The 22,702-nt window shown below is 53.6% G+C and overlaps 2 protein-coding genes across 4 annotated transcripts; both read left to right on the top strand.

Annotated features, from left to right (window-relative positions):
* The first annotated feature begins 1,153 nt into the window (after window positions 1-1,153).
* Window positions 1,154-11,535, top strand: Dusp15 (dual specificity phosphatase 15). Of its 3 annotated transcripts, XM_075962527.1 has the most exons (7): window positions 2,052-2,310; window positions 2,936-2,969; window positions 4,440-4,522; window positions 6,409-6,458; window positions 7,302-7,376; window positions 8,636-8,807; window positions 9,635-11,535. In XM_075962527.1, the coding sequence occupies exons 1-7, from the start codon at window positions 2,290-2,292 to the stop codon at window positions 9,896-9,898; spliced, it is 699 nt and encodes a 232-aa protein (XP_075818642.1). In that variant the 5' UTR covers window positions 2,052-2,289; the 3' UTR covers window positions 9,899-11,535. The 3 variants fall into 3 exon arrangements, with proteins under 3 accessions (XP_075818643.1, XP_075818642.1, XP_075818644.1); XM_075962528.1 differs by lacking the exons at window positions 2,052-2,310; window positions 2,936-2,969 and adding an exon at window positions 1,154-1,216; XM_075962529.1 differs by lacking the exons at window positions 2,052-2,310; window positions 2,936-2,969 and adding an exon at window positions 3,584-3,600.
* An 8,778-nt stretch (window positions 11,536-20,313) lies between these two features.
* Foxs1 (forkhead box S1) lies at window positions 20,314-21,597 on the top strand. Its single transcript, XM_075963883.1, has one exon. It carries the CDS (start codon window positions 20,383-20,385, stop codon window positions 21,361-21,363), a length of 981 nt encoding a protein of 326 aa, XP_075819998.1. The 5' UTR covers window positions 20,314-20,382; the 3' UTR covers window positions 21,364-21,597.
* Window positions 21,598-22,702: the final 1,105 nt, after the last annotated feature.

The raw sequence follows: 22,702 nt of genomic DNA, 5'->3' as shown, positions 1-22,702 counted from the left end.
TCTGCCAGACAAACACTATCAGCTGAGCTGTATCCAGTCCTTTTTCCTTGTAAGAAAGAACTCCTGGGCATATAAGCGTATCTAGTAGGTATACAAACTAAAAATTTACTGATAATAAATCATAAAACAATCTATTTTAAAATATGTTTAAACTACATACAATTTTATCACATATAAAGGCCTCTAACAAACATGCATCCTAATGAGATCATGTACTGCTTTAATTTCTGCATAAAGGACAAAATCTTGGCTGAATATTTGATACCATAGGATATTTTTCAGGTTTGATATTTTAATGTTATAATCATCAATGCTGAGAATGCTACTTTGTATAAATATGTAGCACAAATGTCAGAAAAAAATCTGTCCTAATCCCAATCCAAAATTCATGTAATAATTCTTAGGAAATTGAATTCAGGAACTCGATCAGAATTTTAAAAAAAAACATTTCAGTGTAACATAATCCGAAGATATTTTAGTTTGACACATGTTGAGGAATAATGGCAGGAAAATATTGAGTCTTTCCTCCGGTTAATTAAGTAGTCTGTACAGTAAAGCCTCTGCAGTTCTTAACACACCAGAATCTCAACTCTGGCCCGAGGTGTTCATGGGTGGTGTGGACAGAGCAGCAGATTCAAGAACAAGACTGCAGGAATGTTACGCAGCCACACAGGTGACTGCTGTCTGAAAGACCCCAGACTCACTAGGGGGCTGCTTTGGGATGTTTAATTACTACATAGTTAGAAACCTTTACTGTTGCCAAAATTTTCACAACCATCACACATACAGTTTGAGCCAAACCCACTGCTTCAGAGACTGAGGTCTAGACTGCTCCCTACCGAAGGGAAGAACTGCCTTTATCTCTTCCCATGACTGTGTCCCTAGTCCCTACTGCTTGTTAAATATTTGTGGGCTAATTTGTGTTTTATGAAAACAGAGAACGCTGAGTCAGACACCCCACATTCACTGTGAACTCAAGGAAGGGAGAAACCTAAAGAATGGGTTTCTTTTTCTCCAATTGCACTTGAACAGATTCTCTGTCCCTGCCCGTGTGAACAGGCCCCTGCAGTCCCTTAGAAGGACAGCTGTGCCGGCCATAGGCACAAAGCAGGCGCAGCTGTTTCTGTCCTGTCACCACAGGAGGTGCCTAAGCCCCTTTAGCGTGCCTGTGCAGATAGCATCAGCTGAAGGGGGATGGTCTCAGATTATTCAACAAGTAAGTGTGAACGCGGGCTGAACTGTGGACATCTTGTTGCAGTTTTCTGAGGGCCAGGATCCGGGTGACTGGAGCCTTTTTATACCTCCCTCTTCTCCACATTGACTCCTGATTTCTTCAGGCCTCTAATGGCAGTCATGCCTGGGGGCCTAGCAGAATCACCCACATGGCACCATCTCCTGGGGACCAGAGTATGAAGGGTAGGTAGGAGATAGGAAGGTTGAGAGAGTGGACTGACGGATGATGTGAGGATGGATGGGAGGGAGAGAGAGAAGATGAGAGATGAGCGAACGGGTGGACTGATGCACATGAATGGAAGGGAAGGCAGATGAAGGTGAATGAATGGATGGGTAAATGGAAAGAACGGATGAGTAGACCTGGATGGGGGGATGCGTGGGAATGGGGAGGATGGCTGCTAGGATGGCTTCATGAGCTGGGGGATAGAATGGAAGGAATTTTTTTTTTCTTATTTCTTGTCCCAAACAAAAACCGAGCAGCAGAGCCCTTAGCAATGAGTCCAGCCTCCATACTAAACTCCATACTAAAGAAAAGCTGGCTACTTTGCCCCCAGCTGAGGGCAGGTGCAGGCACAGCCGCAAACTGAGTGTCTGGGCCCCGTTGGGGGCTCCCCACCACATTCCCCTACAACGCTGCGCCTGACGGTGCCAGGGTGGGGGGGACGCCCCGCCCCCACCTCCGGAGGTGGCGTCCCACGCGGCCGCAACAAGCTGCCGTTGTCCCGCGGGCCGTGGGCCCCGCACACTGGGGCTTTGTCCGGCCCCCGCCACGATCCACGGGGGAGGGGGGCCCCACATGACCGAGGGGGTAGGAGGAGCCTGCGGCGGTGGCAGCGGCGGCGGCGGCGGCGGCGGCTCCATCACTTTCCTCCGGGGCCGGGGGTCGGCGGGCAGTGGCACCGGCGACTGGGCAGGGCTGGGCAGGGCCGTGGACGCCGGGCCCCTGGATCCCCATCAGGCTGCGGGCTCTGGGCCTGGGGCCAGCTGGGCAGCTGTGAACCCAGCGTTTTCCAGGCGCCGAGCTGGGGGTGCGCCCGGCCACCCGGCCTCGGGATCATGGGGAATGGCATGACCAAGGTAGGGGGAACCCCCGCTACACCTGGCCGTTCCCGCCCCGCGGCCGGGCCCAGGACGGGTCGCTGACCTTCTGCTCTCGTTCCGAGATGTATGCCACATCTCTGTCACGCTGCCCTCAGAGACTCCCTCTGCCTTTCTCTGCCACCGCCTGTGCCTGTCTGTCCTCTGCGCGACTCTGACTCTTGCTGTGTCTTTCGCTGGCCTCTCTGAGAGCGCCTTATTCTCTGTGCCTCGCTGTGTCTGTGTGGGTCTGAGATTGCTGGACTCTGGTGTCTCTTCTGTTCTTCTCGCTCTGCTCCGCATGGCCTTCCACCTGTGCCTGCCGCAATCCCCTCTGTCCGGGGTTCACTCTTGTGCCCCTTTCTGATCTCTACCTGGGACTTTCTACCCATCCCTCCTCTTCTGTCTGTCCCCAAGCTGAGCTCTCCTGACCCCTCCTGTGGTTAATTCATTGCCTGTTCTTGCATCCTTGCCAGAGGCCCAAGACCCCTCACGCAGCACCCAGACCTATCAGGGAGATGGCTTCCTGGGGTCCCATCACCAATAGAGAAGAGCTGCGGGCCCCAGCTACCATGGGTGGGAAGGGGTGCAGCCTGCCCCCTGACCCCTGCTGTCCTTCCTCCAGGTACTTCCTGGACTCTACCTTGGAAACTTCATTGGTGAGCACTTTCCACTCTGTCCCAGGCCTGTGTCCACTGTTCACACTCAGGCCCAGACAACTTAGACGCTCTCAAGAATGGAATGGGGGGAGGGAAGGATGCGAGGCTGGGAGGAAAAAAGACTCAAGGAGGATTGGGGGGTGCAAGAGCGAGCAGTCTCCAGGCTGGAAAGATCCTAGTTCAACCTTTCCCCAAGGTTCACCAACAGGCTAAGGCCTGCACAAAGGGCTCAGGGTCTCCTCGCCCAGCTCCTCGGCATGAGGCCTACCAGCCCCCAAGGGCTTTTCCATAGTTTTTGTTGAGGTCTGCCTGGAGGTATGGCTAAGCTGGGGTTCTGAAAAGGATGCTGGACGGGCTCCTGTAAGCAGAGTCCTAAGTGGAACGGCCAGGCAGCCTCAAGCCAGGGGGTGGCAAACCTGCAGGTGTCTGCCTTTTTCTCCCACTATCCCTTCCACAACCTTCTGTGGGGGAGGGGCAGTGCCCTCCCCAACCCTGCCTTCACAGGCCCCCAGGCTGGTGGTCAGGAGCCAGAACTGGACATAGACCTTTGACTTGGTGGTGGAAAATGTGCTGAGACAGGCTGGCTCAAGGCCTGGGGACCCAAGGTGGAAAAGGCACAGAGAAGACGCAGGTGACCCACCCCACAGTCCTGGCTCCTTCCTCCCTAGGAGCCTCCTCAGCAGCTCCTCCCACATTGATTTCTGAGAGGATTCAGCTTAGCCGTGTGTTAGTTCCTCCAGGACAAGAGCCATGAAGTTGACCCCAGACTCAGCGCACATAGCGGGCATATGGGGAGCATTTGGTGAATGAGGAAGCAGGGGTATGGGAATAAGGACTGCGTGCGATTTATCCTAGTTCTAAAAGGTACATGCCGGCACATCTCACTCCCCAGAGATGACCACCGACAGTCCTAAGGGGCATTTTGTCAGCTATTGTCGATACAGATGGAATATTTCAAACAAATGGGACCTCATTCTGCATGCTGTTCAGGAAGGGACATGTCCCACTTAAAACATATATTGGTGACGACCTCATACATCAGCTCCTGGGGGTCATTTTAATTGTGGCACAGGAGTCCAAAGTACAGTTGTACTTGTTTTTTCGTTCTGTCCCTTTTTGGTTGACATTCGGTTGCTCCAAACATTTAGCTGCTTCTGCAATAACAGAGCTGGAGAGAACTTCAGCCTCCATGTGTACCCGCTCTCTGTCCACAGATCCCTAGAAGTAGAATTTCTGAGTTAGGGGTCTGGGATGGGAAGAAAAACAACACAGAGATGGGGAACACCAACCTGTCTCTGATGGGTGCCCCATAGGCAGGGAAGGAACAGGCAAGCCAGTGGGCAGGGGGAGTGGGTCAAGCTGAAGGGAGGGGTGAGGAGGCAAGCTGGACACTGGCTTTCTCTGCACTTGGCCCTTAGGAATAAATTAGTCCCATCTGCCAATGTGGCTCAAGTGTCCTGTTTCTTTCAGATGCCAAAGACCCTGATCAGCTAGGCCGGAATAAGATCACACACATCATCTCTATCCATGAATCACCCCAACCTCTGCTGCAGGTATCTAAGCTCCCCGTTCCAGGCTTATAGGTGGGGAGGGCAAGCCGTAGGACCGGGACTGCACCCCACCCCATCCCGACTTTCTAGTACTGGAACTGCAGCCCAGAGTGTCAGACACGCCAGGCAAATGCTCTGTTCTTGGGCCATAGTCCTTGAACAGCCATCTTGACCCCAGCTGACTCATTCAGCCTCCCTGGACTGTTTTAGCATCCCTGTTTGGCAACTGAGGCCACAGAGGTAAGTGAACTCATGTAAGGTCAAATGGTGAAGAAGCTGACCAACTAGAATTTGAACCTAGGCCATCTAACCCTAGAGATCTCATAGCAATCCTTAATTGAAAAGGCTCTGAAGATCTGAGATAAAAACAAACAAACAGGCTGTAGGGGGCTAGAGAGATGGCTCAGTGGTTAAGAGCACTTGTTCTCATAAGAGACCCAGGCTTGGTTCCTAGCACCCACGTGGCAACTCACACTGTAAACTCCAGTTCCAGAGAGATCTAATGGGGACTGGGCACACAAACAGTATACATACATGCACGCAAGCAGAACACTTGTACACATAAAATAAATGTTTTATGTTTATAAAAATGACAGAATCTGCCCACACACTTGCTGTGATGACCTTGGGCGGGGTCTTTCATCCTCTCTGGGCCTTGAACTTGTTTGTTTATTGGTCACCTGTCAAATTTAATGGTCTCTAAGGGCAGCTGACAATAATCTATGACTTTCATGGTCTATGAAGAAATTTCCAGGACAGTGCAATCTGATTTTGCATTCTAGGGCAGCCTCATTCTGGAGCACTGGAGTATGTAGTCTGAACAGATTGCACAGGCAGGCTTTCCAAGTTATTAATGTGTTTATTAAGAAATGAGTGCTTAGGAAAAGCGCCCTGCCCCAACACCTCACCAGCAGCCGTCCTTCCCATCTGGGAGTTCAGCAGGCAGGGTTTGATGGTACCAGGCCAACCTACAGCCAAACACACTGAGAAGTGAAACTGCAGATCTTGCAAACAATGTGGGATTCTATGACCTTGAAACTCTTGGAAAGGGATGGGACAAATCTCTGTGGACACAAGAGAGCAAGTCCTGTGTCCTTTAGGAGCCACAGCCAACAGCAGACCAGGCACCTGAAAAGGGCTGTGTGAAGTAACAAAGTGTTGAGCAAAATCTTTGAGAAATAGCAGGGAAATGTTTGGGTTGTGGACAGAAATATCCTTGTGTGGAACTTCAGCAGGAAGCAAAGCCTATCAGACCAGTTCATGAAGCTGTTGTTGATGGAGGTGTCTGGTGGTGGTGGTGGTGGTGGTGGTGGTGGTTGTGGTGGTGGTGTCTGGAGGTGGTGGTGGTGTCTGGTGGTAGTAGTGGTGGTTTTTGGTTGTGGTGGTTGTGGTGGTGGTGTCTGGTGGTGGTGTGTGTGTGTAGGTATGTGTGTGTGTTGTTTGTTTGTCTTTTGAGACATGACTTGCTGTGGTAGCCCAGGCTGGCCTCTCACTCATCATCCTCCTGCCTCAGCCTCCTGAGTGCTAGGATTACAGGTCTGTGGTCAGGTTACTATGCCCGACTGTTCTTTTCAGAGTTCACACTCTTCAAGAAAAATGAGCTGTGCACTTTTCACTGCATAACTTTGCAATCCCTGCTGGGAGGAGAATCCTCAAAAAAACACCTTCCCTGTTTCCAAGTCCTCACGTCCATGGCACCTGTGGGTGACGACACTGTCTTCACAGAGAGAGCTGACAGTTCCATACAGATAGTACCTGCTTCTTTGTGGACAGGAAACAATGGTGGCCCAGAGAGGAGCAGGAACGGTCTGGGGTCACCCTGGCCGTAGCAGCTCGGGAAGGGGTACAGGCAAGGCACTACCGTCTGAGTTTGTGTTTTATCCCTGCAGGATATCACGTACCTTCGAATCTCAGTCGCTGATGCTCCTGAGGTACCCATGTAAGTTCCCCCTGATGGGCCACCAGCTGACGGAGAGCTGTCCCTGGGGTGGAGATGAGGGCATAGAACGTTCAGACCAGAAAGGACACCCAGAGACAGACTGAGTCTGTTTCCACCATGCCCTTGCAACATGTCCCCTCCAGAGCCTCAGCCTGCTCTGCTGTCATGTGGAGAAAGCGTCCTGTCTCCTGGGACCCAGCGCACAGCAGATTCGAGGGTCAGACTTGACCTGCGTCCTGGCTTGCAGTTAAGACACCTGGTTCACAGCCAGGCTTTGGCATTTACTGCTGTGTGACCTTGGCAAAATCACTTGTCCTCTCTGAGCTACATAACGGCAGGATGTGATGAATCGAGGGTTTGCAAAGATGAGGTGACCTGAGTTGAGGACATGGGACTGGGCCTGGTAATTGCAGGGACTCTGGAAAACGGGGATCTTGTTTGGTTTGCTAGCATTGATATCTTAAGACTGGGATGGACTCGGGCTGAAGCTTGGCCCTTTGGGGCCCTTCTCCCAGCCCACGGCTCACTATCGTTCCAGGTCCTCCAGGCCCCAGAGAATGGCACCTTGCTGTCCCCATACCCACGTCCCTGAAAGGCCGGAATATACCCATAGTGGAAGCTCGCTCCCCATGTCCGCTGGAGGGGCGCCTACTAGATGGTGGGGCAGCCTCTCTCTGCTTGCTGTGCTGCCTCCTTCCCAAGCAGTGTCCCCTTCACTCTGCATGCTGGCTGCACTGAGGATCTAGGGTCTCTGTCCCCCGCTGACTGTAAGGGAGGGGGAAGCAGCTCCTGAGAGACCTGCCCCCCCCCCAGCATTCCCTTCCGTGTTGCTTTCTTCTCCAGCAAAAAGCACTTCAAAGAATGTGTCAACTTTATCCACAGTTGCCGCCTCAACGGGGGTAACTGCCTTGTACACTGGTGAGTTCTGGGGCGCCCTCCCCCCATGCATGCCTATCCCATGGGGCAGGTTCCCTCCAGCCTGTCACACTGCTGACAGTCCCTCGGGACAGACCACCCAGAGGTTCATCACTTCTGGCACCTGAGCTGTGTTTTTCTGAGACTCAGTCTCTTTATCTGTCAAGTGGAGGAATCAATGCCGTGTTCACAGGGCTACTGAAGGAGCTGGGTGGGGTCACACAGGGAACCTGCTCATTCTATCCCCATCTCTCTTCACTTTGGCATGGCTGGGACTTTGGGCTGAGTCTTCTCCAGGGTCCCTGACCCAAAGGATGTATTCATCCTATGACATCTCACCAAGGGCTCTGACTGGGGCCAACGGACTAGTTCCCTCAAGACCTAGGTCTCCAGCTGGATGCTTGTGTCACGTGCCTTTGATTCCAGCACCTGGAAGGCAGAAATAGGTAGCTCTCTGTGAGTTCAAGGCCAGCCTGGTCTATAGAGTGAGTTCCAGGACAGCCAGGGCCACACAAAGAAACCCTGGCTCAGAAAAAGAAAAAGAAAAGAAAAGAAAAAATGACCTAGCTCTCCTTGTAGTCAGCCATCTTCCAGTCCACAGCCCACCTTCCACCTCGTGATCGCTGCACGCTCTTCTTAGAGTATTTTGTCTTGTTTTGTCTCGTGGTGTGGGCAATTGAACTCAGCCACATAAACACTGAAAAAGCCCTCCACAATCACCCATTGCCCCAGCTCCATAACATTCTTGTCTACCCCTGTCTTTCAAGACTCGGCTTGATGTTCACTTCCTAGGGAGCCTCTCCCCAGCACCTCTCCTGCCCGCATTTAAGAAACCTCTCTACTTATATACATGGCTCTTCAAGCCCCAGAGTCATCTTGTCTTCAGGCAATCATCTGAAATTGCTGCTTTGCCTAGTGACTATCTCAACAAACAATACTGTAAGCTCCAGGGCAGCAGAGGCCATGAGTTTTGTTTTGTTTTTCCTGGCCATACCTTAGTGCCTGAACAAAAACACTATCAGGGGAACTTTGTTGAATGATGTCTCAGCCAGTCCCTTGGAGTGGGGAAGTGAGTGCTGCTCAGAGGGAAGGGAAATGTCATAGGCAAATCTTAGAGCAAGGAAGGCAGATCCAGGCAGGCTTCCCATGGTTGGAGCTCAAGGGGCGAGCATGGGGAAGGACCAGGGAGGCAAGGGAACTGGCAGGGAGGGATATGGAAGGGAGGGGGACCTTTCTGAAGCCTGGGGTTGTCCGGGATCCAGCTTTGCAGGTATATCTCGAAGTACCACCATTGTGATCGCCTATGTGATGACGGTGACCGGACTAGGCTGGCGGGAAATACTTGAAGCCATCAAGGCCACCAGGCCCATTGCCAACCCAAACCCAGGCTTTAGGCAGCAGCTTGAGGAGTTTGGCTGGGGAAACTCGCAGAAGGTAGGGACTATGTGCAAGGCTTTGCTGTGCAGGGCTGGGGCTGGGGCTGGGGCTGGGGCTGCGAGAGGCTTGGGAAGCATCTTTGATCTTAGCACCAATTAGAGGTGATCCACCCTGTGCCTGTCCCCTCCCTCCACTCTCACCTTGGTCACAAATACACAATCCTCCTGCCTCAGACTCCCCAACACTGGGATTGCACCATAGGTAACCCACACCTGGTCTGGATTTCCAGGTTTGGTTTTGTTTGTCTTTTAAACTAAAGCGTTTAGATGTTTATGAACCAGACTGTGACACACAGGTGTCCCCAACACAAGGCAGTCCAGAGTTTGTCCACTTGGGGTCTGTATCCTTTTCCACCAGAGTCTTTCTGAGGCCAAAGGTGTCCCTTCTCTTGGCACTCTGGGGAGACAGCACATGGAAATATCAGTTTGATATTTCAGCCAGCTAGGAAAGGGAGGGAGAGAAAGGAATGGAGTGGCTGGAAGGTTCTCAGAAGGTGGCACTGGATTCCAGGGCTGCCCTAAGCCAGGAACAGACAAGAGACCCCTGGGGTGTGGTGTCTTTGAGTCCAGGGATGGGAACAGAGGCTTAAGGGAAGTTTAGTGCGGTTTGCAGGGGGCAAGTCTGGAAGACAGAGTGTCAAGGGTAAGTGGGGTTTAGGAAGAGGTTAGGGCCTCAAATGTGAGGCGGGGCGCCTCGGTGAGTGTTGTAAAGTCTTAGAATGAAAACAGGGAGCTTAGAAGAGCTAGGTGTGGGGAGGGGGCGAGGGCGAAGGTGGCAAACTGGTGGCAGCTGGACCTGTGCTCCGCTTCCCCTCCCCGCCTCAGCTTCGCCGGCAGTTGGAGGAGCGCTTTGGGGAGAGCCCGTTCCGCGACGAGGAGGAACTACGCACGCTGCTGCCTCTCTGCAGGCGCTGTCGCCAGGGTTCTGCGACCTCTGCCACGTCGGCCACAGCGTCCTCCGCCGCTTCCGAGGGGACGCTGCAGCGCCTGGTGCCGCGGGAAGCCCACCGGCCGCTGCCGCTGCTGGCGCGCGTCAAACAGACTTTCTCTTGCCTCCCGCGGTGCCTGTCGCGCAAGGGCGACAAGTGAGAGCCCTGCCCGTCGCTCCGCCTGTCCTCATGCCACAGCCCTTCGCCTGCGGCCAGGGCTTCCCGCATCCGGGATGCGCCCAGAGCTTGTGGGAGCCTCGCCCATGCCCAATGTCCACCACGCTTGTCTGCGTCCGTCCTCAATGTCCCCTTTGTGAGTCCGTGTTCCGCCGGCCTGCTTCAAGCCACCTGGTGCCTTAGTCCTTGAGCCCGGGGAAGGGGTCCTAGGCCTCCACCCAGACAGACGGGGAGCAGGAGGTTGGTCGGGTGGGGCGGACCGGCCTGGAGATTAAAGAGATGCGGACATTGCCTGGTCCGATGCCTCTGGTCATTCTGCAGAGCCAGGGTTCTGCAGCCTGCGTGAGGCAGGCCGGGAGCAGCTTCCAGGGGCCCGGGGAAGCGCCATTCTCCATTAGTCTGCAGAGCTGAATTCCAAGACCACACCCTTCTCAGACACCCCTCCCCCAGTCCCCATCTCTCCCAGAGCCCTGGACTCCTGACGCCGCCCCCCCCCCAGCTCTTTGGACCCCCCACCTCTCTGAGGCCCCTCCCTCTTCTCCAAATAACTGGCCGGGGTGTGCCAGTTGGTGGTGTTGCCTTCACATCAGCTTTAACGGTCTGAGATGACTTTATACTCAGGGAGAACACCCAGGATCAGAGAGGCCAGGCTGCTAGCCCAAGCACACACAGCTAGAGCAGGTCATTCCAGCTGTGGCAGGAAGGAGGAAGCAACTCCTGGTGTGGAGGTTCCTGGAGAGGAAGACCCAGCACCAACTGGGGTGCAGGGGGGTGGCAGGACACCCAATAAAGAGTAAGCAGCCCTGTGGATGGACAGACTAAGGGGTGTCACAAGAACTGATTACTCGAGGGAGCTGAAGTCACTTTTGCTCAGTAGACTCTTGGCTTCACGGCTGATGGGGCACAGCCCCGGGGAACTGAGCGGAAGGAATGGTGGGCTACCCACACCAATCCCCAATTCTTCATCCACTCAAATGTTCATTGAGCACACAGTGTGCCGGACTGTGCTGGACTCTGGGGCTACAGCAAGGAGCACACCTCTGTCCATGGCTGACCTTCTAGTGAAAGAGCCCAGATAAAAGAGGGGGTAAGAGAGTGGACCGTCTTGCCATCTGACAGAAGAACGGGGAGCGACAAGTGGGAATCCCAAGTGGCAGGAGCGGTTAACTGAAAAGACCCGGAGTTAGGGCTTTGTGAAGAGAAAGGGTGACTGTGCTCCCCAGAGGACAGGGAGCCTGCATCCTCCTAATTGGCCGGTGCCACCACAGTCCACCCGTCTTCTAGCCCTTCTGTCCCGGACAGAGTCATTCCCTCTTTGAAACGATAACGTGGTCCCATCGTCCATAGACAAAACCAAGCCCTTTGGTATAGTGTTCCAGACCCTTCCAGAGGCTCCCTGGATGGAGTGTCGCCTCTACACACGGCCTCAACAGTGCAGTGCTCTCCCCTAGGACACTGTCGCTGTCCTAAACACTCCAGCTCAGCCGATCCTCATCCCACCCTATAAAAGGACAACTAATTCCCTCATGTTCACATACACAGCAAGGGCTGATGCAGCTGAACTACTCAGCACCCTTCATACTGCAAAGATTTCTTGATAATAAAAGAGAAATTCTAGAACTGGGTGTGGTGGTGCATGTCTACGATCCAACACTCAGGAGGCAGGGGCATAAGGATCTTTATTCAAAACTAGCCTGGGATAAATAGAGAGGCCCTGTTTCAACCTCCTCCCACTTCTAAAAGACACCAATCCCCAAAATATATTGGTGTGGAAATGTTCCCATACAATCTCGGAGGATCTGGGACCCCACCAGGAACCTGCAAATTCTAGATGTAGTTCTCAGGAGGTGGCAAGGGGGCATGGACACAGAGTTCTGGATCCTGGCCATCCCTGGTGGTGCCAGAGTTTCCTAATAGCTATAAGTTACTGAAGACCCACGGGGGAAGGACTCAGCCAGGCCAGCAGGAGGACGAGCAGCCACTTGGCAGGCAATTCCAGAACGCGAGGGGAAAGTACAACCCGTGGAGTGCCTACATAGAAATGAGAATGGGAGGCTGGCTTAGCATCCTGGTCCCTGGGCTTCTCTAAGGTTGCATGGAGGTCACCTGTGTGCCTCCCGTTGTGACAGAAATAGGTTTGATAAGCATTTTCCTTTTCCAACTTCCACAATGCAGGTCCTGAGGAAAGACTGACAGGTGGGCCTTGCGTGGCACCACTATGTAGAAGGTGCTGAGGCTGGAGGATGCTGGAGTTCAGGAATCAGAGATCAGTGTGTAACATAGCAAGATGTCTCACAAAAACAAGACAAAAATAGGCCATTTACAGGTGGTCTAAGAGAGCAGAGCGTAGGTGCTGGGCTGGAGCAAGATCGTTCCTCTGCTGAAGACTTTCTCTACCCCTCACCTACACTCACAACCATCACCCCTAGCCCGACCCCCACCCTGTTGCACTCGGGAGCTCATTCTTGTCCCTGGTGCTCCAGGACAGCTGGCCACCAGGAGAGGTGGAAGGCCAGGGCCTTGGGGTAGAGGAACTGAACAGAATGAGAAACTTTATCAAGCCGACTTTCACTTTCTTAGGGTCCGTATTCCATCCAGGTGACCTGGTAATTCCCCAATGCTTGCATAGCTAGTACACCATCCCTAGCGTTTGCCTAGGAAAGAGTCTGTCAATGGGAAATCTATGGCAGGAACTGTGGATCCTTCTGTCTCCAGGACTGGTTGGTGGTACAGACAGAAAGTTGATGCTAGGAAGGGTTGTACTGGGAAGATGTGGGCAAGACTCTCTTCCGCATCCCCTGAAAGGCCATAGCTCAACAGCAACCTACCAGACACAGCAGGATGCAGAGGTTTTTCTGGGTAAGGAGCAGGGTCCTGGAAAAGCCTGGCCAGGCGGGCTTGAACTCACAAAGCTTCAGCACCCTGCTGGAGCCTAGGCACCGGCCCAGAAACTGTGACCTTGGACCGTCCACACGGTCTCCAGGCTGAGTGTAGCATTCCCCAATATATACAGGGGAGCTTTTGACACCCTCTTAAAATAACATTAGCCTCTCACTGCCTGTGACCTCTCCATCCTTTGGAGGCCTTTCCTCCCACCCCAAACTCTTACCCTAAATGGCCAACCTCAGCATCCTGAGAGCCATCTTTTCAGGACCTCCTGCAGGAAAGCCCCTTGCTCAGGCATTACAGGCTTTCTGAAATTAGCTGCTTTGAAGAGGCAGTTAAAACTCTCTGAAGTCTCTCCCCTGAGCCACAGCATCCAGCTGCGCATCAGGACACTGTCCTTACCACGAGCACCCAAGTCATCTCCAGCTCCCCTCACCCGAGACACTTCGTGTCCCCCTATTAACTCCATCTGGCTTCTGTCTCTCCTGATAATAAAGTCACTAGCTGCCGAGTTCAAAGAAGGAAGCATCTAGCCTTCACCAAGATGGTCCCGCACCTGGTGAATCCATCTTACTCCAAGCAGTCTCACTGGGTCTCCAGGATCTCACCCTAGTTACAATACCTCCGTGTTCCTGCTGCCCATCTATGTCCAGCATCTCTCTCTAGGTCACTATAGACACACACACACACACACACACACACACACACACACACACACATGGCTGGTGGGGGGGCGCTTCTCCTGACCCTCAGCAATCCCCTCAAGCCCTCAGATGGTCATAACCTGCCCTTCTTCAGGGTCACCTATGGCTCCTCACTGTCCAGGTGCTGTAGGCCCCTCCTCCCCCTGAGGCCACAGGAAGTACCCCTCCCAGGCCTTATCTCTGGTCTCTCTCTCTCTCTCTCTCTCTCTCTCTCTCTCTCTCTCTCTCTCTTCCCTAACTTTCTTTCCGTTTCTAAATTTCTTTCTTTTTTCTTTCCGTTTCTAAATTTCTTTCTTTCCGTTTCTCTCTCATCTGGCCATTACAGCCTCCCACATGGTGCTCTCTCTGCCTACGTTGCTTCTTCCTTCCACCTTCCCCAGCTGCTCCCCTGCTTAGCCATCTCTTCCTGGAGACAGCTTTCCTGGGTGCGCCCATTGATTTAACACACTTACTAAGCTCTGGCTCATTGTTTTTCCCACGTCATCCCTCCTGCTTAGCCATCTCTTCCTGGAGACAGCTTTCCCGGTTCACCCATTGATTCAACTCTGCTCTCCCCCAAGATCCTAGAATGAGCCTGTCATCTTCTCCTGCCACACCGGGATCTGCCTGCGGGTGGCGACATTGAGCACAGAGCCTGGCGTTCACTCACCATCCAGTAAGTGTTGAATGGGTGGCTTCATGGCCGGCCCCTTAAACTTTACATACTGCTATTCAGAGAAGAGTGTTTTGGGGCATCCTAGTGGCTGCCTGCCTCTCCACCCACCAGGGCACACACGACCTTCACTTCAACCCTCCCTCTGTCCCAGCGCTCGCTCGTGGATAAAGCTTTGCCTTCAGAGATAATCATGATTGGCCTCCAAGTATCTCTTCTTCCTTAATCTCTCTTCGCCTTTCCCCACCGCATGGATTCCATATCTGCACATTTTCCCGACAGATATAATGTATTTATAACCCCTAAACCAACACTCTGCAAGCAGAAGGGACTGGAGGAGCTGGGAAGGAGGAGTTAATGAAGGGGGTGCCGCTCAGGAGAGCGGAGCTGGGTTTTCAGGGTGACGGTAGGCTTGATGAGCAGTTAGCTATTTGTGGCTCAGGGGAGAGGTTTGGGAGAGTTTTGTAAATGCTTCTCAAAACAGCCAGTTTCGGGCATGCAGATAACGGGAAAAGGCTTTTTGGGGGACCCAGGGAATAGCTGGTCATCCTTGCTTGATACAATGACCAGGCTTCTGTGACGCAGAGAGCATTTTACAGGAGCCCCTGAGGGAAGCGAGTGAGCTAGCCCGCAGCACAGACCAGGTCAGTGTGTGTCCTCTCAACCCCATCAGCCTGGTCAGCTCAGGCACATCTTAGCCAAGCCTGAAAGTAGCCCCACCCTCTCTAGCAATTCGCTCATGCCCTCCATCAGCCTGACTCCATCTGTCCCCACTACCTGCCCTGCCGTGAGTCCCATCATTCTGTTTCCCTCAAGTCACACCCACCACTCTGCTGCCACCCACAGGTCCATCCCCCTGCCCCACTTGCCCCTCCAGATCCAGATCCCTTACTGGTCCTCTCTCCATATCTGCATGCCTCCTTTTTGTTGTCTGCTTATCTGCCATCCTTGTGAATGTCTCTCCATTATCTGTGGTTCATCGCTATGTCCTCATCTCCCATGCTATGTCCCTAGTGCCTCCTCAGCATCCTGTCTACCTGTGACCCCAACTAAATCATCCTCCAGACCCTTCATTCCAGGATGTCCCTCCCAGCATCTGAATCTATCCCCTCCGACCCCTCATCAACTCTTTCCTTACCCTCAGAGTGGAAGGGTCTTTTTTTAAAAATATTTATTTATTTATTATGTATACAATATTCTGTCTGTATGCCTGAAGGCCAGAAGAGGGTGCCAGACCTCTTTACAGATGGTTATGAGCCACCATGTGGTTGCTGGGAATTGAACTCAGGACCTTTGGAAGAGCAGGCAATGCTCTTAACCACTGAGCCATCTCTCCAGCCCTCTGGAAGGGTCTTAAGTTCTGAAATTTACATATCCCATTAACCCTAGCAGGCCTTCAGATTTCCCAGTGTTCTCTCTGCTCAGGTGGAGATAGCCTAGCAACTTATCTGGGCCTTGGTCTCCCCACTGTCTTCTTCACTGCAGGTCCTTTCCAATAGCTTCAGATTAGTGAAAAAAAAAGACAAGGAATGTTTCTATAGGATGCCAGGAGCCTCCCTATGCCAGGCCCTTTGCCTGACTACAGTAAGGGCTTAGTCTCATAACCCACTCCTGTCTCCTCTCTGGCCTGGATCTGGGGTCTGAGGGTCCCAGGTGAATTGGTTTCTGTTTACCCTTCTTCCCAGAGTATCAGGCATGGAACCCCAAATACTCTCAAAGCTCAACAACCTCTGAGAAGTTCAGAAACCCTGGTAAGGATGCTAAAGGTGCTCCCATCTGACCAGCTGCCAAATCGGAGAGGACCTGGGGGTAGAAACAACTAACTACCCTGCATCTCTTCGCCAAAGCGCCCAGTGCGAACAGGCCAAAGCCACAGAGCTAATGCTTGAGGCCCTGACTGATACCAGGCGTCCTCCGAAGCATCCCCACAACATGTATGACAGAAACACCATTATCCCTTTTGCCATCAGACACCGCCTATCCTTACCTGAGCTCACACAGTGTGTTACTAGCAGGTCATGGCTGCCCAGCGGCCGGGGAGAACAGGTTCTGAGGGCCTGGTGCAGAAGCCCAGAACCTTCAGGAGAGTTGCCTCTCCTGCTGGAAGAGAGCTGTTGAATTGTCGATCTTATTACTATGTCTGCCGCCATTACAACCTCTCCTGGTGGGGCTGCAGAGAGGGCTCAGTCTTAAACAGCGATCTAGCTCTTCCAGAAGGTAGGAGTTTGGTACCCAACAGTCATGTCCAGAATGGCTCACAACCACCTGTAGCTTTAGTTCTAGGGCATGCGACAGGCTCTCCTGGCCTCCATCGTGACCTGCACAGACTTAGCACACATGCACAAACATAAATACAAATAAATCTTAAAGAAAAAGCCCACCACTTAAAGAAGCTCCTGGAATCCCAGACCACAGGTCAGGCCTCCCAATGCCCTTAGCACTAAACTACAGCAGTTTGTTTGAATTGGGGTTTATTTAGTTTATTGGGTTTGTTTGTTTGTTTGTTTGTTTGAGAGAAGGTCTGGAACAGCCCAGGCTGGCCTATACTTGAAAGGTGGCGGAGGACAGTCTTGAACTTCTGATCCTCCTGCTTTCACCTCCCATGTACTGGGATTACAACTGTGTGCCATCACACCTGGTTCTCATGTAAGTTCATTTTATTGTTTTTAATGATTTTTAAAAATTGTAATTACATCATTGCCCCTTCCCTTTCCTCCCTTCAAACCCAGTCCCATGCACCCCTTCTTGTTCTCTTTCAAATTCATGGCCTCCTTTTTCTTTGTTGTTGTTGCTGGTGGTGGTGCTGCTGCTGGTGGTGATGCTGGTGGAGGTGGTGCTGGTGGAGGTGGTGGTGGAGGTGGTGCTGGTGGAGGTGGTGGTGAAGGTGGTGGTGGTGGAGGTGGTGGTGGTGGAGGTGGTGGTGGAGGTGGTGCTGGTGGAGGTGCTGGTGGAGGTGGTGCTGGTGGAGGTGGTGGTGGAGGTGGTGCTGGTGGAGGTGGTGGTGGAGGTGGTGCTGGTGGAGGTGGTGCTGGTGGAGGTGGTGGTGGAGGTGGTGCTGGTGGAGGTGGTGGTGGAGGTGGTGCTGGTGGAGGTGGTGGTGGAGGTGGTGCTGGTGGAGGTGGTGCTGGTGCTGGTGGTGGTGGAGGTGGTGCTGGTGCTGGTGGTGGAGGTGGAGTTGGTGGTGGTGGCGCTGGTGGAGGTGGTTGTGGTGACGCTGGTGGAGGTGGTGGTGGAGGTGGTGGTGGAGGTGGTGCTGGTGGAGGTGGTGGTGGAGGTGGTGGTGGTGGAGGTGGTGCTGGTGGAGGTGGTGCTGGTGGAGGTGGTGGTGGAGGTGGTGCTGGTGGAGGTGGTGATGGAGGTGGTGCTGGTGGAGGTGGTGCTGGTGGAGGTGGTGCTGGTGGAGGTGGTGGTCCTGGTGGTAGTGGTGGTGCTAGTGATGGTGATGGTAGTAGTGTTTGTGCTGGTGGTGCTGGTTATGCTGGTGGTGCTGGTGTGTGTGTGTTCCTAAATACATGAGTACAACTTGCTCAGTCTGTAAATGTATACTTGTAAGTATATGCTTTCAGGGCTTACCATTTGTTATTGGATAATTAATTGGTGTGCTCTTCCCTGGGAAGACTATTTCTCCAGCTCTCAGCATTCCTTAGTTGTCTGTGGTTCTTTGTGTAGAGTTGAGACCTCACCTGGTTGTCTGCGGTTCTGGGGATGGGGGAGGGCCTCATGCACACAAGAGGAACACTACCAAATGAGTTCCCAGATGACTAGTGTTTCCACAGTGGGATCTATTGTTACTCCTACTGCCAGACTTATTTATCAAAGTTGCTGATTGAGAAAGGGAAAGTGGCAAAAGTTCCCATGATGGGAACTAAAGGGGACAGCTGCTGCCACCTGCTGGGGGTGCCCACTAACTTCAAGCAAATTCTCTTCTGCCTGCAGCCTCTTCTGTGACATCTGGAGCCCAGAGTGCTCCTGTGGGTGGCACCCAGGATGAGTTGGCCCAGCGTCTGTGCCCGGGCAGCATGTTGGTGTGGCCTAACTGGAGCATGGGTGCACCTGCCAGCTGCTGGACATGTCGCTTCCTGCAGGACAAGTGCCCATAGTGTGGCACAGGCCTGGACAGTGGAGAGCACTCGCTCACGATCGGGGGCCCGCCCGTGGTCGTAGCTGGGAAACAAGACACCACACAGAGGCACCAAGAATGAGAAAGAATGTGGGCATCAGGGCCGGGGGCAGATTCCTTTAAGGCCTATAGGGACGTAGGTAGGGGCACTTTTGGAGGTGAGACAAGGGCACAGGACTTGGGCAGGTGTTTAAAGTGGGCATTAGGGACAGTGGGCACAAGACAGGCATTGACAAATAGCAATGGGTAAGGGATGGGCAAAAGGCATGGAGTGATCATATAGGGGTAGGAGGCAAGGGACATAGACACTGGAGCATGGGGTAGATGGGGATGGGGCATGGAAGTGGGCACAGGGCATAGGTGCACAGGGGATGTAGGTGTAGGATAGGAGCGCTTGGCCTAAATCCTGTGTTTGGATGCCAGTAGCTAAAACACCAGTACCTGTAGAACTCTTGTCTTTGGAAAAATGAACACAGCTTTAAGGCAGAATCAAAGACTACAGGCTGGCTTCTTCCCAGGGCCACTGTTCTTTACAGATCGCTAGAGGGGAACCTACTGAGGATGGGGTGGGGGCGCTTTCAGTAAGGACGATGTCCTCTTTGTCCTCCCCCTGCCTTGTGAGTGAGGTGACTTATCGGATTCTGATTATGGATGCCAACATAATAAATCCCTTTTAACAACGTGTCAATGTGCCTCTGCTTTTATTCTTATTTTTTGGTGCTGGGACTCAAACTCTGGGCCTTGTGCATGCTAAGCGTTTGCTCTGCCACTGAACTACACCCCCAGCCAATAAGCCGCTTCTGTGTGGAGAAAATGGTGTGATTTGGCAACAGACTGAAGTTCACTGCATTTTTTTCGTCCAGCCATTTCAGGAATGTTTATTGAGTTGCTGCTGTATTCCAGTGCCCAGTGCTGGAGATGGGGGACAGGCCAAAAGAGTGTCGTCTTTACTCTCTTGGGGTTCACAGCCGGCTTCCAGCTGAGGTCCTAGGACTGCCCCCACTCCTGACCGTCACAAATGTGATGATGGTAAGGAGTTACATAACAGCTGAGTTAAAAACCAGGTTTATCATTCACTAAATGTGCAACCTCAGGAAGCGACTTTCAGAACCCCCACCTGTGAAGTGCCCTGCAGAGGGCGTGGTGTGAGGTGTGAACGCAGATGGGTGGATAAGCTCTCCAGGCCCACTGCAAGTGGCCACTGGCTTGGGAAGGGGCAGAGAAAACACTGACCCACTGGACAGGCTGATTTCGGCCACACCCTTGCTGTACCCCAGCTCCAAGCTGAGGTTGGGGGAGCCTAAGTTCATAGGACATCCAGCCCGTCCTCTGTCCTCTGAGCTCTCCCAGGGCCACGGCTTCTATGGGATCCAGGTTGGGAGCTCGGCCCAGAAGGCACTCCTCCCCACACCAGTCACTAGAGGGCGCCAGGGCTCAGGGGAACTGTGTTGAGGAAGCTCCTTCCTGTCCTTGGAGCCCTCAAGAGTCCACAAGCCAAACACCAGGACCTGGAACAGTGCGGCTCCAACGGCTCTGGCTCTGCAGTGTGGGAATGGGGTGGCAGAAGAGAGGAAAAGCCAGAACTAGGGTACTTGAGAAGCCTCTGTGGCTTGTCCCACTCCATAGGGACACTGCTTAGATTCCACCCTTCTCCCCTGCCCCACCTCTGGTCACACCTGTGTCTCTGCAGCCCCTCTGTCTGTGTCCAGGTCTCTTCATTCGTTTCAGCTACTGCGGATGACAGTTTCTCTGTATGCTATGGTCCCTCTCCGAAAGGTCTAGGTTCTCTCTCTCTCTCTCTCTCTCTCTCTCTCTCTCTCTCTCTCTCGTCGTCTGTCTGTCTACCAGTCTCACTCAGTTTCAGAGCCTGGCTCTGCCCTCCCACCTCTTCACCCTGCAGAAGCTCACAGCTTCCGACTGCTGGCCTCTCTTGCCCGCCTCCTTAGACTTGACAAGGGCGGTGAGAGAGGAGGGAAGGGCAGCGTGGTGGGCCCACCTCCTTTTGCCTTTCTAGGCTGGGAGGCTGGGCCAGTGGGTCTTTTAACGGCTTGGGCAGCCTGTGCAGATCGCCAGCCCTGAACGCTTTGCCTGGCTCTGCCGTCAGCATGCAGCAGCAACCATCGTCAGGGCCCTTGGCTCCTTCTGCAGAGCCCACCAAGCCCCCTTACAGCTACATAGCCCTGATAGCCATGGCTATCCAGAGTTCGCCGGGTCAGCGGGCCACTCTCAGTGGCATCTATGGCTACATCATGGGCCGCTTCGCCTTTTACCGGCACAACCGGCCGGGCTGGCAGAACAGCATCCGCCATAACCTGTCCCTCAATGAGTGCTTCGTCAAGGTACCTCGTGACGACCGCAAGCCGGGCAAGGGCAGCTACTGGACCCTGGACCCCGACTGCCATGACATGTTCCAGCATGGCAGCTTCCTCCGCCGCCGCAGACGCTTCACCAAGCGCACAGGTGCCCAGGGCACCAAGGGCTCTATCAAGACAGACCCCAGGCCTCTCAGATCCACCAGCCGGGACCCAGGCACCCCCAACACCACTACTGGCAAGTTGTGCCCATTCCCACCAGAGGTGCCAAACCCCAAGGGCCTAAGCTTTGGGGGTCTGATGGGGCCTTTGCCAGCCAGCGTATGTCCAGCAACCAGTGATGCCAGGCCCCAGTTGCCCATTGGACCCAAAGAGATGTGCTCACCCAAGTCTGCAGGCCCAAGAGAGCTCACCTCGCCCTCCCCGTGCCCAGCATTCGGCTTTTCTGCTGCCTTCTCTGAAGCGGAGAGTCTCAGCAAGGCCTCCACACCTGGTGTGGCTCCTGAGGGCATGGGGAGCAGCTACCAGTGCCGAATGCAGGCGCTGAATTTCTGTGTGGGGACTGACCCTAGCCTTGAACACCTCTTGGCCTCGGCAGTTCCCACCCCCACATCTTCGACTCCTTCAGCCTCTCACCGGGCCCCACTGCCCCTGCCAGCTGACTCCAAGGAACCCTGGGTGGCTGGGAACTTCCCTGTCCAGGGAGGTTCCGGGTACCCCCTGGGGCTACCTCCTTGCCTTTACCGGACACCAGGAATGTTCTTCTTCGAGTAAGTGACTGCAGTGGGTCCCTCTGCAGGGCCTCCGTCAACTGTTCTCTGCAGATTTAGTCTGGCTATAGGACCTAGAACACTCTTCAAGGACCCAGCCCTGGCAGGCCAAGGACTGTGAGGAACGGAAGGCAGAAGTGAGCAGTCATCAGCCAGGTGCCCCCGGCCTCCTGACAAACTTGGGATGGGGCCCTCAAGACTTTCTCTGTGGTTCTCAGGGCTAATAAAGCCAGTGTGATGGTGAAGGTCTGTCTGCTGAATGGCTGGGGCTAAGGGTGTGGGGGCACTGTGGTATGGGGGGTGCTCTAGGGGAGGGGGACCTGCCTGGAAAGGTTCTGCTTGAGACTTTCTCCTGCTGGGGACTTTCTTGGGGAGTTTCCCAGGAAGGGAAAGTAGGGCATCAGGGCAGGCAGAGGGGAGAAGCAGCCAAGATCCACAGAGTATGGGAAAGCCGGACTGGCGGAAGAGGCTGCCTTCAGTCCTTGAACTGTAGCTAGATGCTGTCTTTATGAGGCTTCATCATGCCCACTGCCATCCCCTCCTAGGCTTGTTTCTGTCATCTTGCCTGGGTTCTATGGAATATCAGCCCAGTTTACAATAGTAGAATCCAAGGCTCAGAGCTCACCCCAGCTCCAGGAGAAGGTCAAAAGACTAGCGGAGTGCAAGGGTACCCAGGTCTGTGTGGCTGACACAAACTGAGGGAAGTACAGGGTGGAGAGCTGGCTGGGGACAGTGTAGGATGCCCCAGAGGAGAAATTGAGCCTTTCTGAACCTGGGGCTGATAAGACACCCTTCACTCTGCAGACAGGGAATCGGGGTTTAAAGGCAGCGCCTGGTCTTTATTTGAACTCTCCACAGTGATGGAACCTCTCCTGGGTCCCTGGGTCTCTGAGGTCTCCTGAATACTTTTTGCCGAAATCATATTGCATTAATGTGTGTGTGTGTGTGTGTGTGTGCGTGTGTGCACATGTGCGTATTTGTGCGTACACAGGGCTCAGAAGCAACTTGTGGGAGCTGATTCTCTGCTCCCCCTGTGTGCGGCCTAGGGATCAAACTCAGGGGTCATTACCCACCTAAGTCATCTCATGAACACATTTCTTTGGGGGGGGACATGGGTGGGGACCCACGACTGTCCTAGACACTGAACACAGGCAACTGAGCTCCAAGCTTCAGGGTGAACAGAGCAGGAAGGAGGGCTGTCCGCATATACCCTCTAGAAGAACCTGAGACCTCACTGTCGCTCCAGCACTTCGGAGAACAGAAGCAAAAGGCTTCCTGAGACTTGGTCTCCTCTACTGCACCATGGGTATGGGCTGAGGCAGAGGGAAGGAGAAGTGCTGGTG

Source organism: Microtus pennsylvanicus, chromosome 2 (genome assembly GCF_037038515.1).
Source record: "Microtus pennsylvanicus isolate mMicPen1 chromosome 2, mMicPen1.hap1, whole genome shotgun sequence".
Lineage (NCBI taxonomy): Eukaryota > Metazoa > Chordata > Mammalia > Rodentia > Cricetidae > Microtus > Microtus pennsylvanicus.
Note: the sequence above shows the minus strand (reverse complement) of the source record. Positions and strands in the feature narration are given on the sequence as shown.

Excerpts from the sequence above, each read along its gene's own strand:
- Dusp15 (XM_075962527.1), top strand. The coding sequence starts at position 2,290 with ATGGGGAATGGCATGACCAAG. Across the intron at positions 4,523-6,408 it reads CACCCCAACCTCTGCTGCAG|GATATCACGTACCTTCGAAT; the intron begins GTATCTAAGCTC and ends TTATCCCTGCAG. Across the intron at positions 6,459-7,301 it reads GATGCTCCTGAGGTACCCAT|CAAAAAGCACTTCAAAGAAT; the intron begins GTAAGTTCCCCC and ends TTTCTTCTCCAG.
- Foxs1 (XM_075963883.1), top strand. The coding sequence starts at position 20,383 with ATGCAGCAGCAACCATCGTCAGGGCCCTTGGCTCCTTCTGCAGAGCCC.